The 18,714-nt window shown below is 43.5% G+C and overlaps 1 protein-coding gene across 1 annotated transcript; it reads right to left on the bottom strand.

Annotated features, from left to right (window-relative positions):
* Positions 1 to 10,201: 10,201 nt before the first annotated feature.
* On the bottom strand, positions 10,202 to 18,384 carry RFXAP (regulatory factor X associated protein). Its single transcript, XM_084642249.1, has 3 exons — positions 17,668 to 18,384; positions 15,539 to 15,646; positions 10,202 to 13,761 (listed from the first exon to the last, which is right to left on the bottom strand). Exons 1-3 carry the CDS (start codon positions 18,121 to 18,123, stop codon positions 13,651 to 13,653), a joined length of 675 nt encoding a protein of 224 aa, XP_084498375.1. The 5' UTR covers positions 18,124 to 18,384; the 3' UTR covers positions 10,202 to 13,650.
* Positions 18,385 to 18,714: the final 330 nt, after the last annotated feature.

Genomic DNA, 18,714 nt, shown 5'->3' with positions numbered 1-18,714 from the left:
CTCAGTCCAAATTTTACAAAAGCAGCCACTGATTTGCAGTGCCCAGCTTCAGCCACCTTATACCAGATCCTTAAAGATACTTAGTTCCCATCAGTGGCAGTAAGCACCTAAGGGACTAAACATCTTTGAGGATCTGGGCCCTTGGGCCTGAATTTCAAAGGGCCTCAGTGTCTGCAGCCCTGATTGATTTTAGGTGGGTGCTCAGCCTCTTCTGAATGACAGGTCCACGTTGTCTGAAACTGGACATAAATTTCCCATAACTGATGGCAAGGTAATTCTGTATTTCACTGCAATGTTTCCCCATTGTAAACAGTGATATTTTCTGCTCAAAGGTCTTCATGAAGCTGTCAGCTAGTATTCAATTAAAAACCTTTAAATGAACTCGTAAATACTCCAGCTTTTTAGAGAGGCTGCCAGAGAGATTTAAAAGCCACTTAGAGGAAAACTACTTAGCAAAGACAAGGTTTTTAATGTTTTTTTTTTTTTTTAAAGCTTCTGGGTATCAACAATTCAAACCATGTTTAAGGTTCTTACAGAGAAGGCCAATGTATCAAGAGCGTTATGAGGTTTGAGTTGCTGGTGGCACAAAGAACATTCATCCTGGTGCTCAGACTGCTTATTTGCCTATTAGGAAATCTGTGCGAGAAAATTGTTGTGGGTTGATGGTAGTTTAATTTCTGCCAGTATTTCAGAAATAGCAGTATTAATATATCACCTTTTTTCAGAGCCCGTTCAAGCAAACTTGGCATCCCCCATGAAGCCATCAGTTGGCCCCTCCTTCTTTTTCCCATCCTTAGTCCCCCATTTACCCCACACCAGATGGGCAGGTATATAGAGTGTCCAGACCCGGTGAGTGCATGTGTTTGTGGAGAGAGTTAAGAGGTTTCCTGTTAAACAGGAGCACAGAAGGCCTTGCAGTGCAATAGTTATGACTGCAATAAAGGGGAAGACATCCTCATTCCCCTTAGGGCCCAAGGTCCTGTTGCCTCTGCTCCACAGAGGATATGATTGTGACACAGCTGCCAGCTAGGGAATCTAGAGCCCAATCCAACACCCACAGAAATCAGTAAGTCTGTCCAATGGGTGTTCGGTCAGGATTATAGTCTAAATCAAACTGTAGTGAAGTGGCCCACACATTAGCTCTGCAGGTTCTTCCCTGGTAGTGACCAAGACGGTGGTTGCAACATTATCACAGGAGAGCTCTGCTAAGGAGAGGCAACTTGTACTCCACACCTTGTGGCACTGAAGCATGAACATCAGTGGGCCCCCTCAGCTTCAGGATTGAGGGAGAGGCATCTGTGTCTAGCTTTGTCTGATTTGACCCTGCTCTTTCATGGCTGACAGCATTTATTATCTGCTTGCAAAGCTATGAGAATCAGGAAGCATCACTCACCACTTTCTGCTTAGAGAGCTGTACAGTCCCTTAGATTTATAGTGACTACTATGGCAGAAACTGCATCTGTTTCTTTCGGTTGAATAGAAACATTAATAAAGAAGCGTGGCTGAATTTACTTGTTCTTGGAATGGATCTCAAAGGGAAAGCCAGTGTTCTTGGCTCATTAGGGACTTTTTCTTTCATGTGCAACTTTAAGAATACTTAAATTCTATCTGATAAATCTGGGGGGAGATCTATAGACCATTTGAAATGTAATGTGTGATATCATCCCTAGCAGTGCGGGGCATTTTGTGATGGAAGTCAAAACCATAGACAAGCATTTCATCCATCTTCCTATTAATCTCTCTCTTTCATTATTGATTCCAGGAAAACTAGAAGCAGATGCGGTAAATAAAGGTTGGGGAACAATGGAGTAAACTCAGAATAGAACACTCATTAAAGTGTCATTTTCAAAGCCGAGACATGTTGCTCATAATACAGATTATGCCATTGCCAAGAAAGCTGGTTTTATCCTGGGTGTCTCCTGCTTTTGAGTTGGGACAGGCAGCTAGTCAGAATAGTCAGCAGGTACAATGGGGAGCTTTAGTGAAAGAGCTGAGAAGGGTCCATGCAGGGCTGCAGCTTTCTAAAGTTTTTAGGACTAAATTCTGCTTCACTGAGGGACCAGGGAGAGGAGCTCATGAGCAGAATGCCCCCAGGAAAGGTGTGATGGTAGGGAGCATGCTGGACAGTGTACTTATGTGTGCAGCAGAAATGTGCAGGTATGCGTGCCTCCCTATCTTTCCATCTGAGTCTGTGCATGGCGCAAAAGCGCCTAGCCATAGTCCCAGTCTGGCTGGGCACTACATATCAGGAACTATGGACTGGGGCTAGCTGCCCCCACGCTGTTAGGGAGTTGTCAGGCAGTGTTCTGCCTGGCTCCTGGATAGAGGAGAGAATCCCTGTACCCTCTTTCACCCAGTAAGCTGCTGGAATGACTTGACAGGGAAAAAAAGGAGAGTCACAGTCAGCAAGGCCTGTTTCATAAGGAATAACCTTTATAACAAGAAATCAAAATAAGTTCACATGAACAAAAAATCTCCGCAGCTTGGGGGCTTCAGCATAATGCCATGACTCCTGGTGTAGAGCGAGCGCTACCTTCTTAATGGCATCCTCCTCCCAGAACAGCCACTCTCAGAGCCCTTTCCTTTGAGCACCTCTGCCAGGTGAAGAGAGGCTGAGTGGTAGTTAAACCTTGGTTTAGAAGGGGGTCAGCTAATACTCCTGTCAAACACCCACTTTGCCCCAGAGCACCTGCACAAGACAAGACAACATACAGCTTTTATTTTACAATCAACTGCTTGTGCAAAGTAGATCAAATACTTCCTCCTTAAATTGATTCCCTGGGTTAGAACATAAGAACAGCCATACTGGATCAGACTAATGGTCCATCTAACCCAGTATCCTTTCTTCCGACTGTGGTCAATGCTAGGTGCTTCAGGGGGAATGAACAGAAGAGGGCAATTATTGAGTGATCCATGCCCTGCCATCCAGTCCCAGCTTCTGGCAGTCAGAGAGACTTAGGGACAGCCAGAGCATGGGGTTGCCGTCTTGGTTAATAACCATTTTGGGTTTGGCTGGTTTAATTCTGTTTTAAATTACACACTGAGTCCTTTAGAGTCAGTTGCACTTCCATCATAGCTGGAAATATTCACACTGGCAAATTGTGAACTGTTTTCTGATGTGCAGTCTTTTTGTTACACATGTATACTGCTATTTTGTATTCTGAGTTAATCCTAAAATGGTCGTGCATTATAATAGCACAGGAAAACTAGACCAACCAGTTAATTTCAAATACATAATTCATCATAAATTGAAATCCTTGGAAGTTTGGTTAATCCTAACCTCTTGCACTTTCAAATACATTATCATGTCATCTGTATCAAAATGTTTCTGATATTACAATGTATGGTAGAATCTCATTAATTCACACTCATGCCTGTGAGACACTGCAGATTAACGAGCACGGGAGCAAATTTAACAAAGAGCAGGGATAACTCATCGCTACATATTCTTCATTTATTTTGGCACTTTTAGTTCTGTTTTAATTATTTATAATTCTTTCTAAAATACAAATAAATTTACCACAGCATATTTTGTAAAGATAACTCATTAGTAATTCAAGATCTCATTACAGCACTGCCTCTGCTATTTAAATTTTACTGATAAATGGGAAGATTAACCCCTTTGTGTGTGGATTATAAAGTGTGTATAGTAATGAAGGCTCTAATCCTCCAAAAATGTATGCATGTGAGGGGCCAAACTATGGATTTGAGAGGTTCTCTGCTGTTTATTGGTATGTATTAGTTATCACACTCTACTTGAGGGAAAAACCCAGTACAAATGGAATATATAAATGTACAAAGGCTTGGAAGGATTAGATTTTTATTGTTGAATGTCAGTAAACATCAATTTCACTGTACACACAAACCAGTGGGGAAAGTATCCATCTGTAATAATTTACAAATAGGTGAAGTAAGAAAAATGCAGCTTGAGAACCTATGAGAGAATATTTACTTTGTATATTTTCATATGTGATGCTGAAAATGTGTGTTCTAATGGTTAGAAAGCTTTAATTTTTTGGATCTCAATGTCTGCTGTCATTAAATAATTATTGTCTGACACCTCACCCCATAATTTCCTTCAACTGTGAAAATTTAAATGGATAGAAATAAAAAAATGCTTAAAACCCATAATTTTGTGCAATTGTGAAAGTTTAAATAAATAAAAATTGAAAAAAAAATGCTTAAAATTAAACATTATCTGTCAAAATTATTTCAAACAACAAATTTCTGCCCAGCCTAAATATACAAGAGTAAACTACATGAGTTCTCTCTCTGGTTGATTTCTGACATTTCTTCCTCCCACTGTCACAGCCTGAGCAAAACTTCTTCATCGTCCAGAAAAAAGGGATTTAGGGTACATCTACAATCCAAAAATAAACCCATAGCAGCACTGGGGCTGCCTGAAAACAATGTACTTAGTCTGATGTTTGAATAACACACTTCTTAAATCAAACTTTCATTTCTTTTGGCTAGAATGATCCTAGTGTAATACATGTCTTGTGCTTACTGTTAATAAAGTTACTTCCAAACTGAGAGCAGTTTTTCGGCTTGCATTTTTCTGTGTGGCTGAGATTTACAAATTAAACCTTGATAAGGGTCTAGGGCCCAGTCCTGCTCCCATTCACTACAGGCGCAGGAGCACGCCCCTTAGAAAACAATCAGATGAGTAAACTACACAAATGAAGAACCACTGAAATCTGGTTCTTCAAGTGCTTGCTCAAGTCGATTCCATTCTAGGTATGTGCACGCCCATGTGCAGTGTCGATGGCGACTTCTGCCATAGCAATATCTGTAGGGTTGGCTGCGACGTCATAGAATATCAGGGTTGGAAGGGACCTCAGGAGGTCATCTAGTCCAACCCCCTGCTCAAAAGCAGGACCAATCCTCAACTAAATCATCCCAGCCAGGGCTTTGTCAAGCCTGACCTTAAAAACTTCTAAGGAAGGAGATTCCACCACCTCCCTAGGTAACGCATTCCAGTGCTTCACCACCCTCCTAGTGAAAAAGTTTTTCCTAATATCCAGCCTAAACCTCCCCCACTGCAACTTGAGACCATTACTCCTCGTTCTGTCATCTGCTACCACTGAGAACAGTCTAGATCCATCCTCTTCGGAACCCCCTTTCAGGTAGTTGAGAGCAGCTATCAAATCCACCCTCATTCTTCTCTTCCGCAGACTAAACAATCCCAGTTCCCTCAACCTCTCCTCATAAGTCATGTGTTCCAGTCCCCTAATCATTTTTGTTGCCCTCCGCTGGACTCTTTCCAATTTTTCCACATCCTTCTTGACGTGTGGGGCCCAAAACTGGACATAGTACTCCAGATGAGGCCTCACCAGTGTCAAATAGAGGGGAACGATCACATCCCTCGATCTGCTGGCAATGCCCCTACTTAATACATCCCAAAATGCCATTTGCCTTCTTGGCAACAAGGGCACACTGTTAACTCATATCCAGCTTCTCGTCCACTGTAACCCCTCGGTCCTTTTCCACAGAACTGCTGCCTTAGCCATTCGGTCCCCAGTTTGTAGCGGTGCATGGGATTCTTCTGTCCCCTTGAGTGCTGTGCTCATGCATTGGTATATCAGGCATCACCAGCCCTGCGCCCTCTCAGTTCCTTCTTACCGTCTGTGACAGTTAGTCGGTGTGCCTTGTCTTGCATTGCAATAACGTTAGCGGGACTTTCAGCCCATTGTTCTGTCTCCTTTGTAGTTAGTTATTAGGTACTTAGTTTTAGTAGTTAAGAGTCCCAGCTGGGACTTCGCTGCGGAGTGCGGCATGCCCCCAGCCTTTAAGCCATGTTCATCATGTACTCAGCAAATGGCCATTAGTGATCCCCACAACAGCTGTTTGAGGTGTCTGGGGGAATCACATTGAAAAGACAAGTGCAAGAACAATCTGCAAGAACTTTCGCCCTAGAACCCAGAAGGAGCAGGGTAGCTGAGGGCCCTCCTCATGAAGCCTGTGCTTGGTCTTGCCTCAGAGCCCTCCCAGTCAAACTGCATGCCTAGTACTTCGGCGTCGGTGTGCAGCGCACCACTGGCACCAAAACCGGCCCGGCACCGTTCCCCAAGAAGCTGAAGCCCAAGGGCCCATCGGCACTGCAAGACAAGGGGGTTTTGGGCAAAGGACCTGTGTTATCACATGTGCCTCCCCTGGAGCTACACAGGGGTACCGCTGTGGTCAGACCCCTTAGCCCAGCCAGGGATCCATCTCTGACTCCCACAATTTCAGGTGCCTAACCATCAGGCCCTCCTAGGCAGATACAATTTCAACTTGTGGGACTCCATCAGCACATTCAAGGAGGGCCTTCCACAGGACCAAGCCCAGGAGTTTTCCACTTTAGTGGCTGAGGGCAAAGCAGTGGCAAGAGGCGCCCTCAAGATGGCCTGGGACAATACAGACTCGGTTGCCAGGGTGGTTGCCTCCGCAGTGGTCATGAGGCACAGCTCCTGGCTACAGTCCTCCAAGCTGTCCCAGGAGATACAAACTACCCTCCAAGATCTCCCATTTGAGGGAGCAGGGCTCTTCTCGAAGATGACCGATATATGGCTCCATGGCCTTAAAGACTCCTATGCCACCCTCCAGTCCTTGGGCCTGCACACCCCTCAACAGGCTAGAAAGCCATTCCAGCCGCCGCCTCTCCCACCTCCATCAAGATTGTGGGGTGTGTGCCGGTCCAACTCCTACACAAAAGGAGAAAGACAAGGGGTTTAAGCGACAGCAACCTTTGTCTTCCCGCTACTTTGCCCAGCTTGGCCCCTTTAGAGATCAGGGCAGCCAGAAGCAGGCATTTTGAGGATGCACCCAAGAATGGCGCCCCAGCCACTTCCCAGGATCCACCCCCCTGCTTTTTCCTCGACCATCTACCCCCCTTCGTTCACCCTGGTTGTGGCTGACCTCGGACCATTGGGTGCTTGACCCAATTTGGTCCCGCCTCGATTGTTCACTACAAATCAATATCAGGAAGCTCAAAGTGGTCCACTTGGCCTGCCATACCTTCCTACCTCACCTGATAAAACTGAATGGTTCAGGTCCTGATAGACAATACAGTGACTGTGTTCTATATCAACAAGCAAGGCGGAGCCAGGTCATCTGCCCTTTGCCAGGAAGCTCTCAGGCTATGGGACTTCTGTGTGCAATACGACTTCCATCTCGTCGCCACGCACCTCCCCAGTACCAGAAACTCTTTGGCGGATTGCTTCAGCAAGACTTTCTCATCTCACCGTGAGTGGTCTCTCCATCTGGAGATGGTCAGCATCATCTTCCATAGGTGGTGTACTGCCTGAGTGAAACTGTTTGCGTCCAGACACAGCAGGAAATGCCACGTCTTCTGCTCCTTTCGAGGGTCCGACAGAGGCTCTCTATTGGATACTTTTCTGCTCCCGTGATTAGAGACTGTAATGTACACCTTTCCCCCAGTTCCATTGATCCACAGAGTCCCCATGAAGATTAAGCAGGACAAAATAAAAGTGATCCTCATAGTGCCAGCTTGGACACACCAGCACTGGTTCGGCACGCTGCTGGACCTCTTGATGGTGGCTCCATTTCAGCTACCACTCTGGCCAGATTTTCTCTCACAAAGCCACGATGCCCTCCTGCACCCGAACCTTGCAGCATTGCACCTAACCGCTTGGCTGCTGCATGGCTAAATGCAGAGGAGTAGGAGTGCTCAACCAGAGTCCATCAAGTCTTGCTGGACAACCGAAAGCCCTCCATTAGAGCAACCTACACAGCCAAGTGGAGACGTTTTATGTACGGGTTCTCCAATAAAGGCATTTGGCCCGAGCAGACTTTGCTGCATTAATCCTAATATTTCTGCACCTCAGGCTCCAAGGCCTTGTCATCCATTAAGGTCCATCTGGCTGCTATTTCGGCTTTCCATCCGCCACTAGAGGGCAAGTCGGCTTTCGCCCACAGCATGACTGCCAGGTTCCTCAATGGCCTTGAGCACCTCTATCCACATGTCATGGACCCAGTCCCTCTGTGGGACCTAAAACTCATGTTATCCTGGCTCATGGCACATACACATCCTTTGAGCCGCTGGCTTCCTAGTCTCTCCTCCTTTCTTGGAAGGTCACATTCTTGGTTGTAATAACTTTGGCCTGCAGTGTCTCTAAAATTAGGGCACTTATCACAGAACCGCCCTATACAGTCTTTTACAAGGACAAGGTCCAACTGTGTCCACACCCAGCCTTCCTGCCCAGTTTCATAGGGCCAGGAGATTTATCTGCCCATCTTTTTTTCCAAAGCCCCATAAGTCGGAGGAGCATCAGCTGCATTTCCTAGATGTCAGAAGAGTGCTTGCCTTCTACATTGAATGGCCCAAGCCATTCTGCAAATCTATGCAGCTGGTCGTCGTACTGGCCAACAGAATAAAAGGTCATCCGGTGTCTGCTCAAAGAATTTCTTCTTAGATCACTGCCTGCATTTACTACTGCTATGACCAGGCAAATACCTAGCCTGCTAATGTGGACAAACAAACTAAAGTGATAGAGGAATAGGAAGCCTCTGTAGAAAGTTTAACATAAATTGAATAGATCACTACAAGAGCTCATCCCCTTTCAAGGACTATGGAGGCAGTGTAGTGCCTGGCCTGAGAAGACTGAAAACTGCAATAGTAACCTGATCATCTTCTCTCACGGATGAATGTGACAGCTTCTGTACCATAAACAATACTTTGTATCCAGGTCACTCCATTCACTCAATAACTATAAAGCCTGAACAGATGTTTGTGAGCCTTGATAGGCTATCTGGCAGAACATTTGATCTACGAAATTGCATCAAATAATGGCTTCTGTGTGGATGATGATCAGCCAGTGTCACAGCATGCAAACATTGTAGAAAAGAAGTGGGAATTGGACATAGATCAACATGACCCGTTGTGAATCTGTTTTCATTTTAACAGCATGAGTAAATTGTTGGTGGAGCAGGAGTGCCAGTTTTTCCCAATCTGGTCCCTGACTTGGAGGGGTAGCGAAGACTCCTGCATACATTGGGCAAGTGGTGTATACATTTGAATGCTTGGCATGTCACATTCCCCCCATTCTGTATATCATCTCATGGTTAGAGAAGTCAGCCAGAATGTAGAACACTAGGGTTCTAATCCCCACTCTGCCTGTTTTGGGGCACGCACTTGAACCCACATCTTCCCTCTCAGACAAGAGCCCTGGCTACTGAGCTAAATCATATTCTGGGGTGGGGCCCTCTCAATCTCTACCATAGCAGCTTTGTATATTAAAAAAAAAACAACTTAAATACTGAGAGAGAATGACTCTAGCCCCATGGTTGGCACAAACACTGGAGACCTGGGTTCCAATGACTATTTAATTATTCAAACTGGAAGAGCTTCAACAGAAGCTACTGAGATAAAACCACAACAGAATATCCCATAGCCCAGTGGCTAGGGCATATAGATGGGACTTGAATATAGACTTGAAGTTTCTGTTCCAAATCAGGCAAAATAGGGATTTGAATCTCTGTCTCCAACATCCCAGGCGAGTGTTCTAACCACTCAGTTACTGGGAATAAAAGCCCACTAACTTGTTTGACCAAATCTTCCAGCAAGGCATCCAGTCTGGTCTGAAGACTTCAAGAGATGGAGAATACACCATGTCCTTTTGTAGCTTGTTCCAATGATTCATCACCCTCACTGTCAAAAATTTGAGCCTTTAGGTAAGCTAGATATATCAAATATACTTATTTAATATGTTAAACTCTGAGAAGGATTTATGAAACACTCAAGAAAGACACTCTGCCCCAAATAGATATCATACTTGAGAAAATTAAGATAACAGATACTAAAATAGCACAGATCATGTATTTCTGAGTTCAGTCAGCTTGCAATATGGTAGATAATAGATATTTGAGTTATATGATGTGCTTGTAAAATGGACTTGTATAAGTTATTATGCAAGGAAGTAGCCTGTTCAGCCACTGCATGCAACATTCTAATTTTCAGATGCCAATATCTCACAGTTTAAGGAAGGCATGTGAAAAATTTAGCTTCCTTGTTAGACTGTCAAGGGCAATCAGAGTGAAATCTAATCACCAGCTGTTATGTCTATGTACTAGGACAGACAACAGAATAACAAGTTATCAATATAAGGATGATAAGCCTCACAAAGAAGTTGCTAGTCCCAACATGACTTGATTCTGCTTTCCTTTTTTTATATTTTATTTTCATCCCATACATTTTATTCTTTATGTTCTGAGTGAGATCAGCCTAGTTCTTGAAGCATAGTTTTCTAACTTAAGTCATTTTATGTCACATCTTTAAATTGTACGGCTCCTAACATGCTTTACAAGCTCAGTAAATCACAAACAGCACACTACTGCCTGAGTCATCACTTCACTTTAGTAAATTAATGTCAGATTGTTTTTAATAGATTGAAATCATTAGACAAGTGTGATATATTCCTGCTTCACAATATCCAAATGCTGAAAGTTATTAGGAGCTGCGTAAATGGAGGATTTGCTGAATCAGACCTTCAATTTAAACATTCACAAACATAATTTAGACAGAATGAGTATTTTGAGTGACATTTCAGAAAGACCCACCATTAACAAATCAAATTCTGATAATTATGTATTATTGTAACAATTAGCAGTCACCTTAACTATTACTAAAAGATTAAAAGAAAAATTTCTAATTTATTTTTGCATTTGACAGCACTTTGTATAGTCCATTTCCAGATCTACTCTTTGTAGACCAGTTTCTTCTGATTGCCCCATCTCAAAAAAAGATATTAGAATTGGAAAAGGTACAGAGAAGGGCAACAAAAATGATTAGGGGTATGGAACAGTTTCCATGTGAGGAGAGATTTAACAGATTGGGACTTTTCAGTTTGAAAAACTGACTATGAGAGTGGGGAGGGATATAATAGAGGCCTATAAAATCATGAATGGTGTGGAGAAAAAACATTCTTTACCCCTTCATATCACACAAGAACCAGGGGTCACTTAATGAAATTAACAGGAAGCAGGTTTAAAACAAAAAAAGCACTTTACACAATGCAGTCAACTTGTGCAACTCATTGCCAGGGGATGTTGTGAAGACCAAAACTAATGGTTCAAAAAGATTCAGATAAGTTCATCAATGACAATTAGCCAAGATGACCAGTGATGCAACCTCATGTTCTGGGCGTCCTAACCCTCTCACTACAAGAAACTGGGAGTGCACAACAGGAGATGGAGCACTTGATAATTGTCGGGTTCTGTTCATCCCCTCTGAAGCTTCTGGCATTGGCCACTGTCAGAAGACAGGATACTGGGCTGGATGGACCACTGGTCTGACACAGTATAGATGTTCTTATGTATGGGCTCAGCAAATTGTTAACAGGCCAGAAAACTTTAAAAATAAGAAAATGAGATTGTAAAAAAAAAACAAAAAACCCCACAATAATTGGCATGGGAGCTCTGGGGCAAGTATAGTACCTAAAGTTTTTTTCTCCTGCTGATAATAGCTCATCTTAATTAATTAGCCTCTTAGAGTTAGTTTGGCAACTTCCACCTTTTCATATTTTCTTATGTGTATATATCCTCTTACTATATGTTCCATTCTCTGCATATGATGAAGTGGGCTGTAGCCCACAAAAGCTTATGCTCAAATAAATTTGTTAGTCTGTATCCGCAAAAAGAACAGGAGTACTCGTGGCACCTTAGAGACTAACACGGCTGCTACTCTGAAACCTATAGTAGCAAAGACTACTGTAACTTTTTTTTTTTAAAATTAACTGAATTGCAAGTTGTCTCGCCCAAAATGTTTTCACACACACCCCCCCCAAAAACTTAGCCAAATTAGACCAAAAAACCCCCACTACTTTCTTCTATATATAAATATCAGAATAAAAATCTATAATTAGTATTTATTTTTTCTTTTCATATAACAACCATTTACACCCTGAAAACACTTTATCTGATTTTATCTTTTTAAATGTGTGGTCTCTCTCTGAACACAAGCAGTTTGGAAATGCAGCACAGTGTAAGGTTACCTAACCAGAGCTAGCCATTTGAATACAGAGACAGAATATAAAAATGAATGTACAATACATTCAAATAAGAAATATAAGGAACACGAGTTTTTACAAAAAAGTTGCTCAAAGAACACTTATTGGTCCAAAATTTTTTATACAAAATTTCTTAAAACATGTTTGAAATGAGAACCACCTGCACAATTCCAGACACACAATTGCTGTTTAATAGATTCCTATCTGAACAATTTCTGTAAATAAATACATCTTACACAACACCCATACAAGAGTAACAGAAATATTATTGAATTGATACTTATTAGTGGACCTTAAGAGTTTGTACCAAAGTCACAGCTTAATAAGTACTTATACTATTACTTAAAAACCCTCTACTAGAAAATTAGTTTTAATACTAAGAAAAACTCAGGATTCATTATTTTGTGATATAATGTTTCAATTCTTAAACAGGTAAACCAGTTGTTACAATGAACAATTTTAATTAACAAGAAACCTGAGTGGATTAGATTATATTTCTTTTGTATTAGCTCTTTTAAAAGGTTTGTTTTTGTAGGAGGAAGATTATGGATAAGGAACAAGTGATATGGATTTAGTTTTACTCTTTGCACACAGATGTTATAACTAAATTCAACAACTTTAACTCTAAATATTTCATTTTATTCACTTACAGAGAGGAATGAAAGTCACTCACGGTTTTCAAATCCAAGACAAATTAATAATAATTAATATCATTCTTAAACTGGTTCATCCATGAGGTCACTTTATCACTCAGCAAGCTACGGTCCACCACTACTGACCGCCAATTCTTTGAATATTACTTTTTGTAAAGTTCATGAACACTGGATAGTGGAAGGTCATGTAAACAATGGAAAAACCTTAGGTTATTTTCTTTTTTGCACTTTAGTTCTTCCTTTAAATGGCAATTTCTCCTTTCTATTCATTCTGGGACTATTTTCCACATCAATTCCCTCAAACTACCCATTACGCTGGTTACAGCCCTGTAGCACTTCTTTTAGAGAGAACAGTTAAACACTCCAATCCAGCTAGACTTGTGAATTATGGACACAGACCAACAGGATCAACCAATGACTTACACTCTTAGCCATTAGTGCAGCTACTGCATGGCATTATTTTGTCTATAACTGTTAGTGCAACAGCATCTAATGCCTCCAAGTCTCTTAGATCCCTGAGCAATATGCTACTATATCATCTTACTGGGCTGGCTCAAAGTCAGTAATTTTTTTATTTCACAACTTCCACAGAAAGTAATTGCCTCTATTTCTTCAATGATTATCATCAAAGAGTGACTACACTGAAATCTTTCACATAGCAAAGTGTTTAGTTTATAATGGAAGACTTTGCTAGGGGTAGGGGGTTATGTAAGGATTACTGATACAATGACGTTTATATAAAAAAAATTATGAATAAGTTACATTTCTGAAACAGAATGGGGAACCAGATTCCTCCTGATTTGCTCACAAATTTGTGGACATCCACGCAGCTCAGAACCCCAAAAGTGCAACCACAAAACAATACAGGTATAATGCAGCAGAAACAATTTTAGTCTTCCATCTTAATATTTAACACGCCTTTTTTCACTTATGTAAGATACATATCCCTCCACCACTTCAGCAAGAGATTCTGCTGCAGATCTTTTTCCCCATTACACGGGTGCTCCTGGAAACTGTTGCTGCCTTTGTTCCAAAGCCTGTTGACTTAGCAGTTGCTGCTGTTTCTGCAGAAACTGTACCACCTCCGGACTTCTTAATAATGACTTAAAGAAAGAAAAGAGGATATTTTAAATTGACACCAAAATATTTAAGATCCTTGAATAAAAGGTGCCATAAAAGTGCTAAGCATTATCTACTGTATTAGGAAATGTTTTCATCCTTGTGCCACTTGGAAAAAGAACTGGCTTTCTGGAAAACTTCAAGATGTATACAATAACATTCCATTTAAAAATACCCTTATGGTTTATGAGATCATGTCCTCCTCCTTCCCACATACTTTGGCCCAGGTGGGCTATATTAAAAACAAAGGGATCTTTCCTAAAGAAATATTGCTGAATGAGAAAAAGGGGCAAAGCACTGAAGAAGACAGCAACACAGTTCAAGGAGGACCTGTGCCTTGCTTTTTCTGTTTGATGGGCAGAACCATGAATGAAAGAGCTTCAATCTTGCGCAAAGGCCTTTCAAAGAAATATTTACTTTTCCCAAGATCATCTGGTTGCTATATTTCTAGGGAAATCATAAAAGTGTTTTCAGTTTCCATTACTAAAAGGACCTTGTCAAGTGCAGCTAAGAGCTGTGAAGGTACTGTCAGTCAGGCAAGGGAGCCAAAGAACTGCAATACAATAGCAAGACTCAGAGAGCAGCCAAAGGGTTGCTTTGTGACTCCAATTTTTCTGCAGGCTACTTTAAAGAATTAGAGAAAATAACTTCTTCTTCATGAACACTATTCCAAAGTTTATTTCTAGACTTTAAATAGGTGCTTCTTCTATATATTGTATATCACTGGGAGAGGAGAGACAAAAATAAGGTTATTTTGCTGTAAACCTAGGATTCTGAGGTCTTTTCTTTAAAGACTTTCATCTTCACAATATCTGGGACCTGGAGTCCTCCATTTTAATCATGCACGTAGGTGGCTAAAGAGACCTCCAGCACAATAATCAGGGCAGGTTATGCTGCTTTTCATTGTTAATGAAGGTAGTAGAAGAGCAGTTTTCTCTTTTGATGGAAGGAGATTAAAAGCAATGGTGAAGGTACAGTAGAAACAGTCACAATAAAAGCCAAAACCACCAAATATATTACGTTCTCTCCTCCATGTAAGTGACCTTCAGGGAAGGCAGTTAAAGGAGCCACAAAAATGATCTTGTGTTGACTAGAATGTAAAACAGATGTTAGTGTTAGTGGTTCTCAAACTACTTACCATTGTGGGCCACATCCAATATTACCTGTACGGCCCTGAGGATGTCACATGGGCTGCAGCTCAGTGCTGATTGGGCCCCAGGTTGAGAACCACTGGTGTATACAATATCATAGTAAGTGAGGTAGTGAGTCTAAGAATTCTACTAACTTTATTTCTTACACTGCCATGACTGAAGCTTGCACTGGAACCATTTAAAGTGCACATCTTACTGTTTTACTGGAGACTTTACAGCAAAGTTAGGTTAACAGATTAAAACATTCTATATACATTACGAATGATATCTGCCCAAAGAAAGAACTGCACATTTCTCTAATAGTACAGAAATGTCCACATGTAGCTAATGTAATTGTGATTCATATACTCATGATTATTCATATTTGTGTTCTGAGCAGATGTTGAAATGTGCATCTTTCATGTCTACTCTGATATTTCAGTTTTTAAAACGTGTTTGTATAACTATGTAATGCACAACAGCAATCTACTGACTTCCAAGTTTCCAGAGGGGCACCAATAACTTTCAATACATATTCTATATGAAAAGGAGTAAGCAACAGAATTTTTCAAAAATTGGTTCTCAAAATGCAACCCTACTATCTTCAGCCTTGTGAAGCCATGGTACTTACCAGCCTTTTCTGATTCAATACTTGTTCTAAAAGAGTAGGTCTTGCTGGGCGATCTCCAATAGACCCTGTTCTTTGTTTTGTAACAGAAACTGAACCTTCAACGCAATCCTGGACATGAGACACAAAATACAAGAGGAAAGACATATGTTATACGTTCAGTCATTACAACGCATTTTCATTTCTACAGGGGAAAGATTTCACAATAAAAGGGCCTGCTTCCCTTTCCTAACCTGTGGAAGGAAATAAAGGTGTGCCAGAGAGGAAAAGAATCCACACAATGTTCTGTTTTTCTCCTTTCCCTCCATACAGCTTCTAGTCTCCACTCGCCACAGTGAGCACGACTCCAAAAACTGGTGAATTAGACTTCTAAATTAGACTCCTAACCAAGTTACCATAGCTAGCTAATAAAATTTTAATCTATTTGATCAAAAATTAAGTAATTTGAAACAGTCCAATTGTTCCCTCCACACTTTTTAACCATATTTCCGTGAAAGTAATGTGTGTCTAGAGAATCTGAGGTTGGAGGCCAGGTCAGGCTATACTCACAGCTGCAGCAGTTCTATCCACATTTTAGCACAGATAAGATGCTAACTTCACAATATCCTGCAGATTCCTCACACTGGTTTCTCTCTGGCCTGAGGCATCCCACCCTGTAAAGTTTGTTAACTATTCTTCCAACTGAAAGGGGTCAGGCAAATACCTATCCTAGCATCTGCTACTTCAACACTGTTGAAGAAAAAGAAAAAAAATGAAAGAGACCTATTAGATGAACAAGATTGTCTACAGTGCTTGAAAGCATATAATCTCTTTTTAAATGTCAAAAGACTCAGCCTTTATTAGATGCATATATGGATATTCGATCTTGAGTCTCACTAATCTTCAAAGCCTAGTGTAGACACTACTTTGTGGAAAAGGAAAATCCGGCCCCTTCCAAAACCATCCCCTCAGTACAAACTGCCTCCATCACCATTTTTTTAAACTCAGTAGAAGAAATGTGGTTTCCCCCTTCCAAATACTATTCCAAGATACAATACATGCACAAAACGCAAAATCTGCTTGAAAACTCTTTATAAAAATTATGGCAACTATCAGAGACTACATTGTATAGAGTTTGGGATTGAGAGCCAAAACTGCTAATACCAGTTCCACCACTGATTTACTGTGTGATCCCTGTGCCTCTGTTTTTCAGTTTATGAAGATGTTGTGAGACTCCATATAGTTCTGAATGTTTAAAGTATTATACAAGGACTAAGCATGCTTACAGGGTTTCATAAGTGTAACAGACAAGGGGCAGGGAGGGGGGAGCAGGAAAGCGGATGGCCAAAAAGTTATTTTCTGCAAGGCTTTCCCTGGCACAGTGGCCTCAGTCTATAAGAAGGGTGTGGATTTCCTTCTGGTACAGGAGAATTACTATTATTGGAACCACCTGGGCCACCACAAACATGCTTAGATAACTGGAACTCGACAGGACAGGAAATCATACCAGGCTGACAGGCTGGTTAGAAAGAACTCATTTTGTGTGGGGAGTAGGGGCAGCCAAAAAGCTAGGCAGGTGATGTAAATAACTAGTGCCATTCTGCACTGAATCTGTACCTTAGTGGAGAAGAGAACTAGGAGAGTTATCAGAGTAACAGCCGTGTTAGTCTGTATTCGCAAAGAGAAAAGGAGTACTTGTGGCACCTTAGAGACTAACCAATTTATTTGAGCATAAGCTTTCGTGAGCTACAGCTCACTTGAGCTGTAGCTCACGAAAGCTTATGCTCTAATAAATTGGTTAGTCTCTAAGGTGCCACAAGTACTCCTTTTCTTTTTTAGGAGAGTTATGTGGCTCTACAGTGGGGGAGGTGCCGTTCCCAGACACCTGTAACAGCAGCACATAGTGGCAGGCTAGGTTTCCCCCCTCCAATGGGGGGAGCCCGCCGAAAACTTGATTACCTGCAACTCTCCCTTCGCTCAAGTGATTCGGTGTGTTGCTAACTGGTCGCTGCACAGCAAGCCACCCTTGCACACAGCGGTGGGGGTGGGGGGGGGTGCTGATGTGTAGCCTCGGCTGCCCCCCACCTCCGCACATCTCTGCCCTGATACCGCGGCAGCGTGGCACAGCGGTGAGCCGGGCACAAACCCCTCACCTCGGCCCGCGCGCTGGCCCCCGGGGTGGCAGCCCCGCCCTGCGCTGGGGGCGCCCCAGCCCCGCCGCCGCCCAGGGCCTGGTCGCTCTTCTTGCGCTTGTACTTGTCCTTGTACATCTTATTGCGGTGGCGCTTGCACATCCAGGGCTTGCGCTGCTTGGCCACCTGCGTGGTGGTCTCGCTGCAGCCCTGGTACGTGCAGCTCTTGCAGCCCCCGCCCCCCGGGGGCGCCTCCCCGCCCGAGGCCGCCGCCGCCTCCTCGTCCTCCAGCTCCTCCGGGCTGGCCGTGCTCTCGCCGCCCGCCGGCTCGCCCTCCTCGGCCGCGTCCCCTTCGCCCTCGCTGGGGCCCAGCTCGCACAGGAACACGAGGCCGCCGGAGGTCCCCGGGGCCTGCGCGGGGCCTTGACGCCGCACGATGCCGCCCGCCGCCTCCTCGTCGCCGCTGCACGGCTGCATCACCAGCAGCGTCAGCTGCGGGGGCGAGGAGGAAGCGGCGGCGGGACCGGCCCACAGGGCCCTGCTGCTGCCGCCGCCGCCCAGACCCTCCGTCCCGCTCTCCCACCCAGCCAGCGCCTCTGACAGGCGCTCCGGGCGGCTCTGGACCGGCCGCCACAGAGCAGTGACTGCGCAGGCGCGGCGGGCCTGACCGGCGACCAAACGAACACGCTGCCTCCCAGCGCTGAGACCTAGCGCGCGTGCGGGGGTACCGCAGCCACCCCCCGGGTGCCTACTGCGCATGCGTTGTGGGCCCGGGAACGCATGCGCCTTGGGGGCAGTGGCAGGCGCGCGACTGGGCCCGCTTTACGGCGGCAACTGTTGAGGGGAGTGTGGAGTGAGCACGCATGCGCATTGTGGAAAACTAACTTGGCACTTAGGGAAGTGCCACACCAGGGCGTCAGGTCCGCGTGCGCGGCGGTCGTTCTGTCGCGACCCCAAGACGCAATTTACTGCGCGTGCGCAAACCTTACATGGGCGAAGAGGCGAGGCGTGAATCATAGCATATCAGGGTCACCTAGTCCAACCCCCTGCTCAAAGCAGGACCAATCC

The sequence above is a fragment of the Lepidochelys olivacea genome (assembly GCF_965140295.1).
Source record: "Lepidochelys olivacea isolate rLepOli2 genome assembly, chromosome: 1".
In the NCBI taxonomy this organism is placed as follows: Eukaryota; Metazoa; Chordata; order Testudines; family Cheloniidae; genus Lepidochelys; species Lepidochelys olivacea.
Note: the sequence above shows the minus strand (reverse complement) of the source record. Positions and strands in the feature narration are given on the sequence as shown.

What these genes read in the sequence shown, in the direction of transcription:
- RFXAP (XM_084642249.1), bottom strand. Translation starts at nt 18,123, where the DNA reads ATGCAGCCGTGCAGCGGCGACGAGGAGGCGGCGGGCGGCATCGTGCGG. An exon ending in GGGCCAGCGCGCGGGCCGAG is followed by an intron (nt 15,647 to 17,667) that starts GTGAGGGGTTTG and finishes TCTCATGTCCAG; the next exon opens with GATTGCGTTGAAGGTTCAGT. An exon ending in TATTGAATCAGAAAAGGCTG is followed by an intron (nt 13,762 to 15,538) that starts GTAAGTACCATG and finishes TCTTTCTTTAAG; the next exon opens with TCATTATTAAGAAGTCCGGA.